The 21,328-nt window shown below is 42.0% G+C and overlaps 1 protein-coding gene across 1 annotated transcript in view; it reads right to left on the bottom strand.

The window, feature by feature from the left end:
• JAKMIP3 (Janus kinase and microtubule interacting protein 3) overlaps positions 1-21,328 on the bottom strand; it is a 194,596-nt gene that overhangs the window by 65,882 nt on the left and 107,386 nt on the right. Inside the window, exons 9-15 of the mRNA XM_073546384.1 lie at positions 20,538-20,654; positions 17,329-17,457; positions 15,087-15,170; positions 7,792-7,854; positions 7,487-7,585; positions 1,550-1,648; positions 1,413-1,466 (exon numbers count right to left, since the gene is read on the bottom strand). Coding sequence (XP_073402485.1) covers positions 1,413-1,466; positions 1,550-1,648; positions 7,487-7,585; positions 7,792-7,854; positions 15,087-15,170; positions 17,329-17,457; positions 20,538-20,654 — 645 coding nt within the window. The remainder of the gene's footprint in view (positions 1-1,412; positions 1,467-1,549; positions 1,649-7,486; positions 7,586-7,791; positions 7,855-15,086; positions 15,171-17,328; positions 17,458-20,537; positions 20,655-21,328) is intronic.

Raw genomic sequence — 21,328 nt, 5'->3', positions numbered from 1 at the left:
GAGCAAAGACAGGGCCCAATCTAGCTAGATAGAAAAGGACAGGAAGGCTTCTGTCTGCAATCCGTGAAAAACCCTATGAAAATAAGAGCCAACAGACTGACAGTGAAAAAGGCCCTGAAGACGCTAGGCTTCAAAAAGCTATGTCAGTACTCAGGAATATTCTGAAGACAGAGCTACAGGCAAAAGGAGATTCAGCTCACCCCAGCAGGGAATGGCAGAATCCAGAAAAGCAAGGAAAACAAAAACAAAACACTAATGCAAACAGGCAAAGCAGAAAAACTTAGCTTAGAGGAGCAGGAATCAGACTGGTGTCCTAGAAGTCCACAGAGAAATCACCCGCAGGGCAGAAGGGCGTCGCCAGCCTTATATCCAGTCCGTGACTCCACTCAGCCAGTCATCCTCATCAGGTTCAGGTGCCTGATAATAAAGCTCATTACCTTCCTTCACCAGAATAGGGAGTTCACCAGACCTCAGTGACGAAGGGGAAAATGAACTCACAACAACAGACATTCTAGGGAGGAGCTAGAGGAACACACAGACATTCTAGGGAGGAGCTAGAGGAACACACAGACATTCTAGGGAGGAGCTACAGAAACACACAGACATTCTAGGGAGGAGCAAGAGGAACACAGACATTCTAGGGAGGAGCTAGAGGAACACACACACATTCTAGGGAGGAGCTACAGAAACACACAGACATTCTAGGGAGGAGCAAGAGGAACACAGACATTCTAAGGAGGAGCTAGAGGAACACACACACATTCTAGGGAGGAGCTACAGAAACACACAGACATTCTAGGGAGGAGCTAGAGGAACACACTGACATTCTAGGGAGGAGTTAGAGGAACACACAGACATTCTAGGGAGGAGCTAGAGGAACACACATACATTCTAAGGAGGAGCTACAGAAACACACACATTCTAGACAGGAGCTAGAGGAACACACAGACATTCTGCTGCATGTTCCCCTGAAATGACAGGTGCACTTCTCCATAGAATTTTATTAGCACCAACTGTCATCTATCTCAGTAATGGGAAAGTTTCTATTCACTGAATATAGATTTTACCCATGAATTAAGAATTTTAAGAATGAAAGATCAGTCCAGGAGGAGAAAGAAGCAGATTTCTCTAATGTGTACTATTGATTTATAAAATAAAACCTAACAAATCCCCCTATTTTAAAAAGAACAGACAGCCACTACCAATGAGCAGATTCTGCTTTGGTGGACCCTGGCCTTTGCTTGTATTACATGGACGGCTAACCCAGATCAGTCCCTCCCCCATAGCCTCATCCAGGCACCTTACTTATATGACTGAACTAATTATTAGAAGCCCCCTCTGATGATATTTGGTGTGCCCACCTGCCATTGTGACAAAAGAGACAGCAATTTAGAAAGTGGACATACACTTACGGCGTTATCCCCCAGAATGTCCAATTTCTTCATCAGCTCCGAAACAATGATGTCCTAAGAGGAAGTGGACACGGCCATCAAGGATATTCATAGCAAAATTACATACATAGTAAGATTACACCTGAGCCGTTACTTACCGTCACCCCTTCAGCTTCACAATAAACCTGGAGGGGGCTCTTCCCTTCAGGAAAGGGAATAAGGTGGAAATTAATGTTAGGTGACCTTCTTTCTCTCTCCTAAAAGTAAAAGAAAGCATTTTACTTTGCCATTGAAACAAATGCATACTGTACATGTTAAAGGGGTATTTCAGATTTTCTAAATGGAAGGTGCCACCTGTTTTCTTGCAGTTTGTTTTTTTGTGAAATTAAGCTTAAAATAGTAATTAAAATGTATTACTGCAATGTTTGCAAACATTTCTATACCAAAAAAATGATATATTTTTTTTACAAATATAATTACCATTAAGGGGAGCTTTTTCCATTTTAGACCTCAAGCAGCATGAAGAGTAGCATCACAGGGCAGCGCTATTTTGTGGGTGACTGCCCTGTGTTCTGCCATCACCAGCAGATACTCTCTCACTCATCAGTCTTCATATGTCTCTCTCACCCAGACTACATGTATCTCTCACCCCCTCGACAATGCCTGGCCATTCACTGCAGACCTGCAGCTCCTTATCTTATCTTACTGAGGGATGAGTCACAGATCCTGCCTGACAGCTCCTGCTTAGATAATGCTGATGCTACACTGTTCCTCCTTGATGTCTTTGCAGTCTCTGATACTCTGCCCGAGCTTTTCTCGCACATTTTACTCCTGTCAATCTAGAACCTGTTCTGTTGGAAGCAGTACTGCTTATGTTAGCAGATCCCAGGGCTCCATGAAAATGGCAGCGGAACACTCCCACTACTGTGAATTGTGCAGCCCATGTCCAGTTCACAGCAGTGACATCTCTATTATAATAGATATGGTCGGCATCTGTCTGTTATCTCCTATGACCATGGGCTGCCGTATTATGACACTGAAAATGTCGTGCTACTACTGTGAAAGCAAAATGTCAGCCCCCCAGTGCCTTCTTTAAACTCCTATAACACACACAATATGTTTCAAATGCAATCAAAACTTGGTTATAACAGCATGATATGCTACATTACATTGATTTATTAATGATCTACAAACACAGTACTTTCCCTTTAAAAAAGGAAGCTTCTGCAATTTTTTTGTATATTTTGTGTATTTTGGCTTTTGAGATGTCTAAGGACAGTTGTTGAACTGTTTATTCATTGTTTAGTTATAGAGGATGACAACACTCTTGTGGTCCTATAATGATTTTATATAGATGATCTTATAATTTGCTGAAACTTGAAAACTCATTTAATACTTTGCATGGTTGTACAGAAATGGCCAAAGGCTTATTTTAAAGCAAGTTTTCCTAAAAAAAATTGGAACCTATCTTAAGTTGACCAAGTATTTGATGATAGTCTAAAGATCAATAGATGTTCAATCACTTTAGAGCTCTTGTCTGAGAGAGACCAGTCTAATCCATTTGTCTTACTGAGAGATATTGACTTTATATAGCATGGTTCTTAGGAACCTGGCATGCTCCTGGGTTCAAAACCTTAAGCTTCTGTCTTGTAGTCGGCTTCTCTTTCCACCGAGCCACAACAGATACACCTTTTCTCCAATTGTTTAGGTTCTGCTATTATGTCTGCTGTCTGTTAAGCATACCACTTGTGCTTCTATTTGTCTGGCCTATCACCTTTCGGGTGCAGCTTTATATTATTTCTCTTCTCCCTGTTGGTATTTTCTGCTAGTGATAGTTTTATTTGGATGTTCAGACATTCTGTGAAATTCCAGTTAAAGTTTTTCTTTTTGTTGTTTCTGTACTTTACTCTGCACCTATCTTCCGTTTTTTTTTTAGGAAGTAGGTGACATACTATATAATAGTACATACTTTATACTTTATTTTGTATTTTGTGGTTTATTCTACTCACTCTGTGATCTTTCCTTTTTTTCAGCACACTTTCCTTTCTGTAGGTAATTTGCACCCTGCTCTACCCTCCAGAGGAACATGAAGCACTTGATGGCCTTTTAAGCAGTATAGGTCCAAGTTGCCATCTTCTAGCAACTATCATTTTACAGTTTTTGGAAATCCATTCATTTTAATGGCCATAATGTAATGTTACATTTCCCCAACATGCAAACTGTCTCTTCAGAGAGGAAGAGGACTAGAACTCTAGTGCCACCTATAGGAAGTATCAACTAGAAATCCTAAAAATCAATATAGACCCTCCAACGAGCCTTGTCACATGACTTAGGATAAAAGCCAAACCAGAATCTCAATTTGCAGACACTATGTCGGGGTACTCCCCCTCATCAGTGCAAAGTGTGAGATCTGGTTTGGCTGGGTGAGAGGCGTCTGACCGGGATCCAAGGGGTAACGTTTCGCCATCCAGTAACTGCTACATTAGCAATATTTAGGAAGAAGGTCACCCCTGGAACACCCTTCAAAAAGATGTTACCTTCATAGCATCTGTTTATGTAACCTCAAAATAAAATGTGTTGATAAAATTCAACACCAAAGACTGATATAAACATAACCATGGAAAGTGACTGCTGAAGCTACAAGTCACTTAACCATTAGAAGTATTGATATTTCGGCCAAGACTTCTACAAATAATGTAAAAAATCCAGAATTTGGTAAGACTGGAAAAAGGAAACTTAGGCTATGTTCACACGTTGCTCTTTTGCAACCTTTTTTTTTGCATTTTTTAATGCAAATTTTCAGCTGCATTTTGCCATACCAGCAAAGTCTATGAGACATTGTGTTAGGGTTGCGGATTGTGCTAAATATAAAATATAATAAACTGCGATCACAACCCGGAGTCCACCGTGCAGAGATGACAAACTGCTGCTCGGTAATGGCGGACGTTATATGGAGGTACAATAGAGGAACACACGGGGTTAACTCCACCTAGTGTGTATAGAGGCAGACTCTGTTACCTCAGAGAGCCGCCCGACCGCCAAACACAAATGCCTGTTTATGCTCACAGAGCTCTGCAATGTGAGCACTGGTGTATAGACACAGGACTCTACCCCTGAGACACTGGGTTAGAGTCCCTCTAGTCACACTAGTGCTCGGCACCGCAACAGTGGTGCCAAGACAAAACAAATTAAACAACTAAAGCGCACTATGTGTGAACTTCACCACTCTGGCGGATGCCACTAACCACCCGGAGCAATAGAGGAAAGCGCTAGACTGGCGCACAGCGTCGCACTGGCGGATGCAGCCGCTTATTGCGGCCCTGAAGGTGCCCAGCTCTGGACGGCACCATATGGCACTGAGTGAGGTGCTGAGATGTGGAAGCACTGTGGCGTAGAGCAAGGCACTAGTAGGCGCTGACTCTAACTCTATAGCCGTAGACCATGCGTATCCAAGGGAGGGGAGTCATAATGAGTCAGTCACCAGATACATGCAACCATCATCACTCATACAATAAGAGTCTATACTAGCGCATGGCCTAGCGGCCATGTGGTTCTTTTATAGCGGCGTCCTTCCGGGACCTTCCCAGTAGTGGACCAATCCGAGCAGGAATGGGACCTGCGCATGTGATCTCCGGCCTCCAAGGAGAGGTCGTCCCATGGGCATGCTCAGTACCCAAAATACAGGACTTAGTCCCAGAAGCATCTACTTGCTGCTGACTCAAGGATGGAGTTATAGCAGAGCCAGAAGTAGCAACCTGACGCCTAGCATCAGCCTGGCCAAGACATCTGGACCAACGTCTTTGCTGAGCAGGAATCTCTGTGGCTGCAGAGGACATGGCTTGAGATTCCACCTGTGCAGTGGGGGAAACTTGGTGCTTAACACAATGGTTTTATTTTCCTGACTAATTTGGAAAAATGCAGCATGTCACTTTTTTCAGCTTTTCTTTTTGCATATTTGCAGTGTTTTTTCACCTATAGGAAACAATGGGTAAGTGCAAAAACGCTGCAAAAATGCAGCAAAAAAGCCAGGTATCAGTTTTTGCTGTGTTTTTGGTTCAAAAATCTTAAGGAAGTTGCATCATGAATTTTTTTGTTGGGGGGCAGTAAACTTTATCAGCATGCACAAAATGCAGGAAAAACTGTAATAAATACGCATCAAAAAAACTGCAGCAAAATCTGCTTTTTTGTTGCATCTTCAAGCAGATTTTTCCTGCAGCAAAAACGCTTTGTTATTGTCATGATCCAGGTTGGATTATGATAGATAAATGCAAAAGTAACCTTTTTTTTTTCCTTAAGCTGTGTGCTTAAAGTTAGTTTTGCCCCGGGTGGCAATTAGGGTCATTGCACTGTGGTGGTTTCAGTTCTAGTTTTGCCCCCGGTGGCCGTTAGGGTCATTGCACTCTGGTTACTTTAGTGCATGTGATTATAAAGCAGGTGTGATTGCTCTGGCTCTGACCTATAAAAGAGTGTCAGGTGTTGCAATCACTTTTGGTGATATTGCTCATTTCCAACCAAGTCTGGTGGAGGAAGGAACTACAGAGAGGAGTTCCTGGCAGCTCAGGGGAGCTCTGGTGTTATAGCTTCAGGTGGAAGCTGAATTCAGGTGTCGAGCTTCAGGGGTGAAGCTGAACTTTGGTGTCGTACTCTGTTGCTTGGAGCAATAGCAACAGAGCAAAGCTAAGTCGTGTTTTTCCTGTTTGTACCTTTCCTTTTGTGTGTTTCAGTGCAGTGGTGGGATTAGTTTCTGCACCGTCCTTTTCACTAGAAAGGGCTAGGTGCAGGGCGAGCTAGGGTTTTTAGGTATCCTGCTCAGCGCCAGGTGCAGAACCTGCATAGGGACTGTCAGGAGTGTAGAGACACTGACTCAGGGGAGTGTAGGAGGTCTCCACATCCCCGTTCCCTATCGCAGGGCCCTCCAGTGTATCGGTTTCCCTGGCGTTTCCCTTTATTATTTAAATTCGCCCTGCTGGAGCCGGTGTATCCAGATACACGTGTAATTCTGAAATTCGCCTGCTGGAGGTGGTGTATCCGGCTGTGCGTTATATTATTTAAATTCGTCCTACTGGAGGCAGTGTACCCAGGGTCACATGTGTCAGAGAAATTCACCCTGCTGGAGGCGGTGTGTCCAGTCACACGTAACCATCACAGTTATTGCATGTTTTTTTTGCACAATAGAGCATGTCACTTCTTTCAGTGTTTTTTCAGCATTTTTTTACCTATTAAAATAATGGGGGGGGTGTGAAAAAAACGATGAAAAAATGCAAGCATAAGATTTTGCTGCGTTCTTTGTGAACAAAAGCAAGTACGGTACATCAGTATGTGAAACCCATTCATTTTTGTGATTTTCCCATGTCTACCATCTTGTCTTGGTCACCTCAAATGGCAGTAGGGATTAGTACAGTTTAATTAAAATAGTGATGTGAACAGAGTAAACTTTGGCCAACCAATGTGTGAAATGGAAAAATGCCTGTGGCTGACCAAGGTGTGAGAGTGAACAATGCCTGTGGCTGACTAAGGTGTGAGATTGAACAATACCTGTGGCTGACCAAGGTGTGAGATTGAACAATGCCTGTGGCTGACAAAGGTGTGACATTGAACAATGCCTGTGGTTGACCAAGGTGTGAGATTGGACAATGCCTGTGGCTGACCAAGGTGTGAGATTGAACAAGGCCGGAGCAACTCAATGGCAGAGCAAAAGTGTGAAAGTAAACAGTGTCCTACAAACTTAATGCACTGCCAGTGTCCTAGGTAAATTATTCCAGACCAATTTACCTCCCCCCGCTGCTACATTTCTTTGTGTATTTTTTCATGAACGTATATGTCTTGCACTGATTACCTGTGTTCATGTTTCTGTGGTGGAAGCAAAACTGAACTCCGAAATCCTGAAAAACGCAGGAAAAAACAGAACTTGCATTTTTGACGCTGCTTCTATTATGCCAAGAGTGCAGGTTTTGCTGCAGAAAAAAAAACCGCTGAAAAAACGCCTAATGTGAACATAGCCTTAAGCTTAATCCAAGAAAAAAATAAAATAAAACCTCTACTGATACATACTGTAATAAATGTAAAATAAGTAAACACATTTCTAGAGTTCTCACTTCAAGCTCCAGGATCCTGAACTCCAGAAGTTCATTCTGGTCTTTTGCATCTTGCACATCATGTTTGAGCTTGGCTTCATCCGTCTCCATTTGTTTAATCTACGATGGAATAAAAAGAGTAAATCACAATATATTTTTGCAGACTCACGCACGCTATGGCCCCTTATTATTGTAACGTTGTCCATTTTAGGGTATAAAGAATAATAAACTAGTTACAGAAATTATTGACTATAACATTAAACAGTAAAAATTAAGTAGTAGTTATTTAGAAACCAAGAACATAGTAATGAAATGAGACATCTTACTTTATCAACAAGTTCCTGGTTTCGTCTATAAAGTGCTTGCTTCTCCTCTATCCATTTCATGTCCTTGTAAATAAAAAAAAATGAAAAAAAAGAAATGCATAGAATAAATATGTGAAATCAATAGATAGGAAGTCCTCTAGAGGGGGCTATTGAGCACAATCCTGGGAGATTTTGTTACTGGGAATAAATAATATTTTTTGTACGTGCAAAATTATAGACAGTGACATTTCCTTTTATCCAAATGCAAAAAAAAGAGATTTTCATTCCCAAAGGACTCTGGCTTATAAATCAAATTCTTCAAGTCTTTTCTTAGCAGTCTACTTTTAGTGCTAATTCTATTCTCAAATTTACTATTCTTTCAGGAACTCCGCCTGTACATTAGGGGCATAAAGGTGTGCAGATGTCATAATGAAGGGAGGAGGAAAGGTCACTTTTGACACCACGATTGTGAATGGTGGGTCCTTTTATCATCTGTGTATAGAGGCGTTATGTGTCTGTGATGATAATGAGTCTGCTGAAAACTCTTCTCTAAACAACAGAAAGTATGAGTCTAATAGAACCCCAGGGACCAGTGTGAAAACTGCAAAATAACTAATACAAATTGTTATATGAAAAAAAAAATGATTTCAATAGATTAATTAATTTTCTGATTATATATTCCCCTTGAAAAATGTGCGAGTTAAACTTAGTGCCAAACGCAAATGCCATCCTGCTGCTTCTCACATCTGAACGAACGGCTGCAATTTCTATTTCGTAACAATGGAAAAGAACAGATGGAGTGTATATACCCCAAGATGGTGGAAAAATAGTCCAGAAACCTACGTACAGTAAAATACTAATGTTTTATTGAAATAATGTTTTAAAAAAATAGGTCATAATTATGCAAAAATCACAATAATAGTAGACAATCAGGCTGGTAAGGACACAGTTTGTGAAGACAACAGCACAGGCAATTAATGGATTTTAGTATAAAGGCAGTTCAATAAGTAAACCTATGTATATACTAAGATGACATTTATTGTATCTGATAAGTATGAACATGCCTGGGGAAGAAAAAAGCAGAAAAAAATAGAAAAAAAAAATGTTTAGACTGATGCAATGTTACCAAATATAGGTTAGGTGGCATAACAATGTGTTGCACAAATAACACACCATGGTAATAGTAAGAACAGGAAAATTCCTGTGTGACAAGGCTGCTACATGTGCACCACGGGTGCATCACATGAATCACCCAGTCTATTGGAAAAACAATGGTCAGTGAACTGTAGTAACATAAAAAGGAGAGAGTGGTTCTTAGCCATAAAGTGCAAGTGTGCCTGTGCGCGTCAAAAAAGCCCTGACGCGCGTTTCGTGTTGGCTTAGTCGAGGGTGGAGAAATATATTGCGTGTGTAAGGTGAGGTATATATACACCTAATGCCTCTCTCATCAGGTCAATGAGATGAACGCCGCATTTAATGTGCACTTGTGGGCATAGCGATGCATGTCACTTGACATGCATCAGATGGCCAAGTTCTCCAAAAAATATGACATGGTTGTCATGGGAGATTTCAACTATCCAGACATTTGTTGGGAATCTCTCTCAGGCAAAACTAACAGGTCAAGGAAATTCTTATCCTCTGTTGCTGACAACTTTATCTTCCAAAAGGTAAGGGAGAAAACAAGGGGAACTGCTACCTTGGATCTAATCCTTATAAACAGGGAGGAAATGGTTGAGGAGGTAAAAGTGGCTGGGACCCTAGGAGGTAGCGACCATGCTATTTTAGAATTTTGGATAACTAGAGGTGGAAGACCTGTGAAGACTCAGACGTCAAGGTTAGATTTCAGAAAGGCAGATTTTAAGGGATTCAGAAAGAGAATTGGAGGGATCCAATGGCTGGATATCCTTAAAGACAAAAATGTCCAGGAAGGATGGGAAATCTTGAAAAATGAAATTCTCAATGCACAGTTGTTAACAATTCCGAAAAGAGGGAAGAATAGGAAGCATTTAAGGAAACCAGGATGGATGAACACAGAACTTAAGCACATGCTAAAAAGGAAGAAAAAAATGTTTATAAAATGGAAAGAGGGAGGCATATCTAAAGAAGAATATAATGCTGTCTGCAGAACCTGCAGGGCACAAATCAGATTATCTAAAGTTGAAAATGAACTGAGGCTTGCAAGAGATGTCAAAAGCAATAATAAAGGATTTTGGGGATATGTCAAAAGTAAAAGAAAAGTCAAAGATGCTATAGTATTTTTACAGGATGAAAATGATGAAATGGTAAGACAGGATGTTGAGAAGGCTGAACTTTTAAATTCCTATTTTGCATCTGTTTTCTCTCAGAAAGGAAATGCAACATCAACTGTTATTCACTGTCCTATTAAGGGAATAGAAGAATCCAGGATATCTATAAACAGAAAGATAGTGAGGAAACACTTAGCTAACCTAAATGAATTCAAGTCTCCAGGTCCAGATGAATTACACCCCAGAGTACTGAAGGAGATAGCAGAAGAAATTTTTGAACCCCTCTCCATAATCTTTGAAAATTCTTGGAGAACAGGAGAAGTGCCAGAAGACTGGAGAAGAGCAAATGTTGTTCCTATCTTCAAAAAGGGGAAGAAGGTGGACCCAGGCAACTATAGGCCGGTGAGTCTGACTTCTATACCAGGAAAGATCTTTGAACAAATTATTAAACAACATGTATGTCAATACCTGGATAAGAATGAAGTGATTAAACAGAGTCAGCATGGGTTTGTAACTGTTAAGTCATGTCAGACTAACTTAATTTCCTTCTATGATGGTATCACTGATTGGGTGGATCAAGGAAATGCTGTAGATATAGTATATCTTGACTTCAGCAAAGCATTTGACAAAGTCTCTCATACAATCCTTATTGAAAAAATGACTAAGTATGGAATGGACAAGGCAACTGTTAGGTGGATTCATAACTGGCTTAGTGATCGGACCCAAAGAGTGGTCGTAAATGGCTGCACATCCAGTTGGAAGAATGTCTCAAGTGGGGTACCACAGGGCTCTGTCCTGGGCCCTGTATTGTTCAACATCTTTATCAACGATTTAGATGAAGGAATTGAGGGTAAACTGATTAAATTTGCTGATGACACAAAGCTAGGAGGGATAGCTAATACTAGAGAGGAGAGAGAGAGGATTCAAAAAGATTTAAATAAACTGGAGAAGTGGTCAGCAACTAACAGAATGGTTTTTAACAGGGAGAAATGCAAAGTACTACATCTGGGCAATAAAAATGAAAAAAGCATATATAGAATGGGAGGAATAGGGCTAAGTGACAGCACATGTGAAAAAGACTTGGGTATACTAATAGATCACAGACTGAATATGAGTCAACAGTGTGATGCAGCAGCAAAAAAGGCAAATGCAATTCTAGGATGTATTAACAGAAGCATACATTCTAGATCACGTGAAATCATTATTTCCCTCTACTCCTCTTTGGTCAGACCTCATCTGGAATATTGTGTCCAGTTTTGGGCACCACATTTTAAAAAAGACATCAACAAACTGGAGCAAGTTCAGAAAAGAGCGACCAGAATGGTGACCGGTCTGCAAACCCTGTCTTATGAGGAAAGGTTGCAGGATTTGGGAATGTTTAGTTTGCAAAAGAGAAGACTGAGAGGAGACTTAATAGCTGTCTACAAATATCTAATGGGCTGTCACATTGTAGAAGGATCAACTTTATTCTCATTTGCACAAGGAAAGACTAGAAGCAATGGGATGAAACTGAATGGGAAGAGACACAGATTAGATATTAGAAAAAACTTTTTGACAGTTAGAGTGATCAATGAGTGGAACAGGCTGCCACGAGAAGTGGTGAGTTCTCCTTCAATGGAAGTCTTCAAACAGAGGCTGGACAGACATCTGACTGGGATGATTTAGCGAATCCTGCTTTGAGCAGGGGGTTGGACCAGATGGCCCAGGAGGTCCCTTCCAACTCTATGATTCTATGATTCTATGACATCACTGGAACTGTTTTCCTGAAATGCATCGCTGCCAAGATCTGCTGGAAGAAGTGGCGTGCATAGCGGTGGAGGCCAACCCCTCCAGTAAGGTTGCGTTTACATGTCTAGTAATCATCCATTTGAAAGCATAAAAAAAAGGATCCTTTTCAAATAAAAGAAAAGCGGATGGCTGCTTATTGGATCCATTTTATATAGACTTTAATGTTAAAATAAAATCATAGAATGTTTGAGTTGGAAGGGACCTCCAGTGTCGTGTCCAACCCCCTGCTCAGTGCAAGATTCACTAAACCATCTCAGACAGATGTCTGTCCAGCCTCTGTCTGAAGACTTCCATTGGAGGAGAACTCACCACCTCTCGTGGCAGCCTATTCCACTCATTGATCACCCTCACTGTCAAGTCAAAAAGTTTTTTCTAATATCTAATCTGTATCTTCTCCCTTTCAGTTTCATTCCATGGCTTCTCGTTTTTCCATGTGCAAATGAGAATATTGATGATCCCTCTACACGACTATACTTTGCAGTCCACCCACCATCCTGGTAGCTCTTCCCTAAATTTGCTCCAGTTTATTTACGTAAATGGGTAAATGGATCCAGTTACAATCTACTTTTTTAGCTGGACAAAAATAGTTATGTCTGCACGGATGATTACCGGACATGTGAGCTCAACCTAAAAACAGATTAGGGAATCAAAAATGGAGGCAAAATGGAATCCAAAGTGTGCTTCTGTTTGTAATGGATCCATTTTTTTAATACTGGATCCATTACAATCAGATGACCACTGGACATGTGAACAGAGCCTAAGATCTTATCATTGTACACTTAGCATATCTATCAAACTGCTGTTATGCTACCAGAATGGACCTAGACATAAGGACATGGATGCAATTGCAACCTTTTGCACCCCATATGGGGATGCCAGTGGATTTCCTTTGTCTGCCGCCCTCCGCACTTTACCTGCTGGGCTTGTCTGCTCTGTAATTGTATTATCTTGTTCTAGAAAGCAAAGTCTTTATCACAGAAGATTAATGTGGAAAGCTTTTGATCATCATTCTTGTCTCAGTCTGATCGCTGTAATGTGAAAGCCACATCGGTGCAGTAATTTAGGCACGCCGCCTTTGTAGATCTGTAGTTTGATCAACAAACGCAGAGAATCAGAGAGAAAATGATTGCGGTTCTCCAATATAGGAATGGGAAGAGCAATATGATAGCAATTAGGGCATAAAAGTATTGTCATTTATTACTCTATTGTAAAAGATGATATACAAAAATGTCTTCAAAGGTCTTTTTAGCCCTACCGATCGGAAAATGGTCCAATGTATGAATTAAGTTTTTCAGTCATAAGATATTGATGACCTATCCTATGGACACCTCGACCTCCCCATTAAACAGCTGCCACCTGCTGACCGAGTGCTGCAGAACAGAGGAGTGCAGCTCTGCTTAAGGCAGGGGTCACACTTGCGAGTGTGATGCGAGAGACTCGCGATTCAATACCCGGCACTGCCACTGGTCCTGAGTGCCGGTGGCAGTGCCGCGTATTGATGCGAGAGACTCGCGCTAGTTTCTCGCATTGTACTCGCAAGTCTGACCTTGGCATAATGCTTGCACTCGGTGGCCACTGGACCTGCTTGCAGCTGATCAGTGGGAGTGCCAGGTATCGGATCCCATACCAATCACATACTGATGACCTAAGGAAATGTCGTCCATAGCTTGTCCCTACAGAAGCCCTTTAAGTTTAAAATATTGTATTATTCTTTTTTTCTAACTTTTTATGTAAAGGGAAAAAAAAAACCCTGACATATTATTAGCCACTATTGATCTTAACTAATAGGACAAATAATAACAAAATGAGAAACCAAGAAATGCAGTATAATAAAAGAAAGCATAAAAGGAAAAAATAAATAAATATAAAAGATATAAAAACCAAGGTTCACAAATCTGTAGTCATTTTGTTTTCTTCTGTTAAAGGGAGCCTGTCACCAGATTTTCCCCATATAGCGTATGGCCAGCACCTGTAAGCCCTCTGTTATAGCAATCTAGTATGATGTATGTCTATACTCAATACTCTCTGTAACTCACAAAAAAGACTTATTACAGTCACAGACGTCACGGTCCGGTCTGATGGGCGTCTGTGGTCTTGATCTGGCACCTACTCACTTCCTACAATCATTGTCCTTTCCTGTTTCATGTGGATGACGTATCCCTCATCGTGCTTCTGCGCAGACATGCTGAGTGCAAGGTACTGTAGAGGCCATGCGCTGGCCTTACCTACAGGTCATTGGCGCTCTTTGCCCTTTTCCCGTGTATGCATAGTACAGTACTTTTACTAAGGAGGAAACCTGGTGACTTTAAATCTTATAATTTCCTGTTAGTAACACAATTCATTTTATTATCTGCTGCGTTTTATTCATTGGAAGAAATGACTTGGACACACTAGAAATTAAATCTAATACTTGACCTAAAAAGTTCTGGACAACACATATAGCCTCGCTTTTCACTTGTGCTGTGTACGGTGCCGCAGGGGCAGCAGACACATCATTGGAGGGCAAGAGAATAATGAAAGTTAGCAGATTTATAAGGCTGGTGGTATGTTGCACAGGATCACATCCAGAGGCATATCTAAGGCCCCCGTCACACATAGCGACGCACCAGCGATCCCGACAGTGATATCAACTTGTCAGGATCGCTGGTGAGTCGCTACATGATCGCTGGTGAGCAGCCAAACAGGCAGCTTCCCCAGCGACCCTAAGCGGGAGCTGCTTAGAAACCCTGCGTTTACCTTAGTTACCAGCTCGCTGATCGCTGGTCTCCCGCCTGTCACACGCAAAGATGCGTGCTGGCCAGCGGGAGACCAGCGATCAAAAAATGTCCTGTCCATTTAAGGACGATCAGCGATAACCGGCGGGGGGCCGGTCGCTGGTCAGTGTCACATACAGCGATCTCGCTGGTGAGATTGCTGTTGCGTCACAAAACTTGCTAAACTTGTGGCTGACTGGCAGGGCATGTGGTGCTGGTGCCCAGAGGGTGATGATAGGCCATGCTTTCCATCCAGGGATTGTAGCTACAAGGCTAGGGTATCTGGTAAGGAAAGCCTTGCTAGGACTCTTACGACACCATTGACATGCATGCACTCAGATAGTAAATTGCTAAATGATTTCCTTATTTCAGGTCTCTGCATCTTCTGTTTCGGGCAGCGGTTCATCCAAGATCACTGCCCCCCCCCCCCCCATAATATTTTGGGATGCAATGAAAATAGAATCCGTGATGATGACAAAGTATGATGGAATAATGGTCAATCTAAAGATGCATGAAGCCCATGTCTCACCTGACCCTGCTCAGACATCGCTTTCTCAAGATCTTCTATTCTTGTTTGGTAGTGATAGATATCAGCTTGCAGCTGCTCTCGAGTCTGCAGAATATGAGCATATCCGACACAGAAAAGTAAAACGATGCAACTTATCAGAACCTCACAACGGTTCTAACAATTCAACACAAACGTCAAGTAACGGGGATAGAGATAAAACTTTGCTTCAACTGTGTTCCCTGGAATGTGAGCAAATTTCCATTTCTGCAGCCATGTTTCCAGGTCGAAATAGAAGTTTGGCTATAAATATTTCACTCTATATTATGTTATATGCAAATAGAAAATCTATCTCTGGAATAGGAAATTTGCTTAACAATGTTTTCAAAGAAAATAGTTGAAAAGTTTAACTCATCGTCACTAATGTGAAATAGAAGGGCAAATGCAATTTTTTTTTATAAAATTAATTTAAAATGATATATTGACGTTAACCTGTTAATGTCCATTGTATTAATATTAGATACGGATTCAGAGCAAAAAGAATAACATACAGTAATACGGGAACGTAATGCTAAATCAGTATTAAGATAGCAAATATTACTTTAGTGCCTACTGAACGCCAAAAAAATTTGCTTCTACTCTTGCTTATAAATCTGTTGGCACAACCAATAGGTTTGTTGGGATATTAGACCTTGAGATCACAGTGATAGGAAGTTATATCATTTGACTGATAGATGTTGTGGAAGGTCGGCTCACTTAGCTGATCCTCGAGGTAGACACATGACCACGTTTGGATAAAGTCTCTGGGTGGGTTATTACTTCATAAACCAAAAACCCAAACTGGTAGCAGAAAAACAGCCTTTCTGGCTCAAAGGAAAGTAAAAAGTTCATACACTGTCCTGTCCAGTAATTCTGGGACATCACAAGTGGCAGCTCTCGCAGGAGCTTCAGTATGGAGGCTTCCTTTCCTCCACACAATACAGACAGAGGAAAAAAAATAGTTGGACATTTAACTCCGTCCATCCACACCCAGGAGGTGGAGATATGGTGGGTAGGTGTCCCGCCCATCTCTGACCTACCCACCATGAAAGCCATGCCCATATAATGACTGGATTTGTTAGGGACGGCGGAACGCACTAAATGTAAAATAATAGAAAGTGCATTCGCCGCCTGGGGTCCACCGTGCAGAGGTGTTAAACTGCTGCTATGTAAAGGCAGACACACAATATGGCGGTATAGCACAAGCGGGCTGAACGTCATCCGGTGTGCACTGGCGAGCTCTGTTAAATTCACAGAGGTGCCTAAGGCATAAACATAAATGCCGAGCCTGTTGACCTCACAGGTCTCAGCGGTGTGCACGCTACCGCGGACACCAACAAGTGCTGCTGACTGCAGTGCGGCGACTGACACAGCCGCTATACGACAATGCCCAAGAGGGGGCGCACTGTCGGACGCTAGTTCTGTGGAGATATGCACTGTGGCCTATAGCGTGCCACTGACTGGCGCTGACTCTATAACTAAGTCCCTATCCACACACGTAATATCAGAGGGAGGGGATCTTAATGAATCATTCGCAGGTTCATGCATCCATCATCATTCACACAGATAGTAACTAGAGTCTGTACTAGCGCATGGCCGACCAGCCATGCAAACCTTTTATAGCCGGGATCTTCCGGAAGCTTCCAGATCCCTGAGATGGACCAATCAGGTCACGAGAAGGACCTGAGCATGTGACTCCCGATCTCCAATGGGAGATCGTCTCGTGAGCATGCCCAGTAGAGCGATGGGAGGACTTAGCCTCTGGAGTGGCTTGCTGCTGAGCATCCTGCGTTGCTATTGCTGGCCCAGAGGTGGCAGCAACAGCCAGACCCACAGAGCTGGTCTGAGCAGAGCGTCTGGAACGCCGGGACTGCTGTGCAGGCTCCTGTGCGGTCAGTGGAGAATGGGAGACCGCTGAATGCAAGGCTCTGGATTCCTGCTGTGCAGTTGCAGGAACCCGACGCCTAACAGGATTGCTCTCAGCACATATCATGCTGGGGAAAACACTTATGGCTATCACATCACGCAGGAAAGCAACCTTTGCGACACATCTCCCCTCACGTACGGCACCAGTGACCCTGTCATAAAGTAGAGAGAAAAAACATCGTTTGGAGTAAAAGAACTGACAGCGATTGCGTTACTGTCAAATCTTCTTTGTTTTGTGTAGCCTTCTAATTAGATGACAATGTATATTTAATTAAATGGAATAAGATAGAAAAGTAGATACCTTAACTTCTCGTTCGGCATCAAGGGTTCCACCAACTTGTTCCTGTAAAAGTGCATATGCGCGCTGCAGAGCCTGGTACTCCATGGTCAACTGGCGGAATCTCAATTCTGTCTCTTCCTTAGCCATGCCCTATACGGATGAAATACTGCCTTATTAATTGGTAAAAAAGGGATTATTTTTCTTTTTAAAGAATAAATAATCATTTTGTAATATGTAATTATGGCATTAATTATTTTATGACATAAAAAAAAACTTAAGTTGCCTTTAACCCTTCTAACTCAGTGCTGTACATATAGTATTTTCCACAACGTGTTTTTCATGTACAGTACAGTCATTGTTGTGAAATCTCTCTCTGGCTTCCCTCTGGTGATTACTGAAGATAGTGGAGCTGGTCAGATTGAGAGTTCTCTTTCTGGGCACCCCCTGGTGGTTACTGGAGGTAATGGAGCTGATCTGATTGACAGAGGCTTGCCACCTGATAATGAGGAAGACGATTGGAGATCCGGGGTTTCTGATTGGGATTTAAGACAGCTGACTCCCTCTATCCCTGCTGGAGATTTTCTTCCTGTGCCTCCTGAGGTCTGATATGTCCTGCTCTTTCCCTGCATGTTCATCTAAGTGGTTCATTTGCTATTCTGTTTGCATTTGATCTGGTTTTGTCTATCTCTGCTTTGTGTGGGTCAGCCAGCTCCAGCTGGGGCTGTGCTGAATCACCGCCCATATGTTATTGCATGTGCCAGTTTGTTTTGTCCCCTGTTATATTGGTCTCTTTTTGCTTTGCTTTCAGAATATACCAGAGTGCTGATATAGTGGGGGCGAAGTCGTGCGACTTCAGTGTTTTTGTGCATCAGACGTTTTGGACTTTTTGCAGGGTTTTTGCGTGATTGCAGTGTCTTTCCTTTTCTGTCCTGTCAAGTCAGTGTGGGCCCCATCGTTTGCTCAGTCTATTTTTCTGCCTGCGTTTGTGTTTTCATCTTGTCTCCCTGACAATATATGTTTGGGGGCTATCTATTCCTTTGGGGTCTGCTCTGGGGTAGTTTAGATTTCCCCTTTCTTTCTTTAGGCTTAGTTAGCTCTCCGGCTGTGCCGAGGCGTCTAGGATCATCGTAGGTACGCTCCACGGCTACGGCTAGTTGTGTGGACAGGATCAGGGGTCTGCAATCCGCTTAGTTACCAACCTCTCTGGTTTTCTGTGGCTTAGCCTGGGCCTGCTATCCTCCTCGGTGACCCATTCATAACAAGTGATGATGGCTCTTGACCTGTGCGTGTACCATCACCGGTGGGATGTAAGGAATGGAGTATGTTGTGAGTTCATTTTTCCCTTCACCAGTGAGGTCTGATGAACTCCCTCTTCTGGCGAAGGAAGGTAGTGAGGCTGATTACCAAACAGCTGAGCAGGTAGATGATGACTGGGTCACAGGAACTGATGACCGGATATAAGGCAGCTGACGCCCTGCTGCCTTGCCGGCGATTTTCCTGCTGGATTCTTGGAGACCAGTCTGATTTCTGCTTCTCAAAGCTAAGTTTTGCTCTGCCTTTTGTACACTTTAGTTCTGGTTTTGTTTGCCTTGTTTTTTGGAGTTCAGCCATCCCCGGCCGGGGGTGAGCTGAATTCCATTTTTGTCTCTGATCTGTTGATCTCTGGCTTTGTCTTCAGAATATACCTGAGTGCTGATATAGTCGTTTTGAAGCCTAGCGACTTCAGGGCCTGTTTTTCCTATCAGTCTGTTGGTTCATTTTTGGATAGGGTTTTTGCGGATTGCAGACAGCAGCTTTTCTATCCTGTCCTATTTAGTTAGCGTGGGCCCCATCATTTGCTCAACCTATCTTTCTATCTGTGTTAGTGTTTTTCATCTTGCTTCACAGTCATTATACGTTGGCAGCTGCCTATTGCTTTGGGGTCTGCTCTGGGGCAGCTTAGATTTCCCCTTTCTGTCTTTAGGCTAATTTAGTTCTCCGGCTGTGATTGAGGGGTCTAGGGCACCGTAGGAACCCCCCACAGCTACTGCTAGTTGTTATGGATAGGTTCAGGGGTCTGCAATCCGATAGCTTCCAACTTCTCTGGTTTTCTGGACTTAGCTATTATTTTTGTTTTTTCCTCCTTCGGTGACTCATCCATAACAGGAGTACTTGAATGCATTAATGTTAAAGGTGTAAAGATAGGTCATCAATATTATCAGTTGGGCACTGACACAATAGAGCCTTATTTACCTACATTCTCCAGGCATTTTTATAGGATAGGTCATCCATATCGGATCAGCGGGGATCCGACACCTGGCCCTCTCTCCAATCAGCTGAAAGCAGCTCCGGAGATAAAAACTGAACGTGCAGATCCAGCAGGGGCGGACATATCATTGATGCAACCTGAGGCCCAAGAGGTAAGCAGGTGGAATTGTGCATTATGATGAGCTATTAGACTAAAAAGTGCCCATGTATTGTTCTTGCATAGGACCCTCTTCTATCTGTTAGATCCAGTCAAGATGTAATGGTCATTGCCGAGTATTAGACACTAGCTCCAATGTATAAGAATAGAACCTGTTCTGCAGTACTCAACAGCGGATGCTACACATTGAATGGATCTGTGCAGTGCAGCAACGTTCATTGCTTACCATGGGCCGCCACAGAGCTATTAACAGCTATTAACAGTTGATCGATGGGGGTCCCAGGTGTCGTACTCCCACCGATCTTGTATCGATGTCCTATCCAGATGATAAGTAATCAATACCAAACGCCCGGAGAACTGATTTCTGCATTAAAGAGATGGCAGCATTCACACCAGTGCTACAACTTCACCAAACAGTTGAGAGCTGGACCGCCACTGATCTCATAATAATGGCCTATTCTAAGAAATTAAATTTACAAAATTAGTGTAAAAAAAGTTCACATTACTTAAATATAAATAATGCACCTTTTTAAGCTATTAAATTGTAATGTGGTTACACTAAATAAATGTAACGCATCGCTTATACCGCATAATGATAGGCGTAAAATATTTATAGGAAGTCAATACTAACTGCTGTATACTTTATAATTGTGAAAATCACAACCTGTGCTGTAAAAACCAGCCCCTTATACCGCTAATTCAACATGATAATGAAACACATGACGGCAAAGCAAAAATGGGGGGAAAAAAAAATTTCTGCTTCCTAAAAGTCAAAATTGTCTGTGGGTTAATTCTATGAAATAAATAATAAATTAAATTAGATCACCTCTTCCACATCCTCATCTGGAGTGCAAGGAGTGCGGTCTGTTTGGTAGGAGATTGAGGAACCATCAGAATCCAGAGATGCTTCTTCGTCGTAACCAAAAAATGTTTCCACCACCGGCTATAGGGCAGAAATGGAAATTGCATTATTGGCAGAGTTTATTACACGATATGTCCCTATAATTTGATAGGTCATTAAAACTTTTACATTATTTATAAAGAAAAATAGGAAATTCCCCAAATTACAGGTCAAGAACACAAACCTGTTGACCCTCCACTTACTGAAAATTGTAGTTAAAATGATTGGTTGCAGCAGTTACATGCCCATCAGGCTGGATCAGTAAGTATAGAGATTCATGAGGAACGGACAGCACTATATACTGCAATACTGAACATATGAAAATATAAAATTATTTAATCTAATTGTAAAGACAAAAATTAAACGCCAAACTTTCCAATTTTTGTATCGCTGGACCTCCCCCGAAAAATGTAACACAAAGCGATGAAAACATCATATGTACCTCAAAATGATACCAATAAAAATGTAACACAAAGCGATGAAAACATCATATGTACCTCAAAATGATACCAATAAAAAGTACTGTTCGGTGTGCAGAAAACAACCCGCCCACAGTTCAGTGTGCAGAAAACAACCCGCCCACAGCTCTATTACCAAAACGTAAAAAAATAACGGGCATCAGAAAATGATGACACAAACCAGATTTTTTTCTTTTACAAATTTTTAAATTATTTTTCACCACTAAAGAAAAGAAAACCTATGCAACTTTGATATCT

Source organism: Dendrobates tinctorius, unplaced genomic scaffold (assembly GCF_039654945.1).
Source record: "Dendrobates tinctorius isolate UK_male_01 unplaced genomic scaffold, ASM3965494v1 ptg000147l, whole genome shotgun sequence".
NCBI classification, from domain to species: Eukaryota; Metazoa; Chordata; class Amphibia; order Anura; family Dendrobatidae; genus Dendrobates; species Dendrobates tinctorius.
Note: the sequence above shows the minus strand (reverse complement) of the source record. Positions and strands in the feature narration are given on the sequence as shown.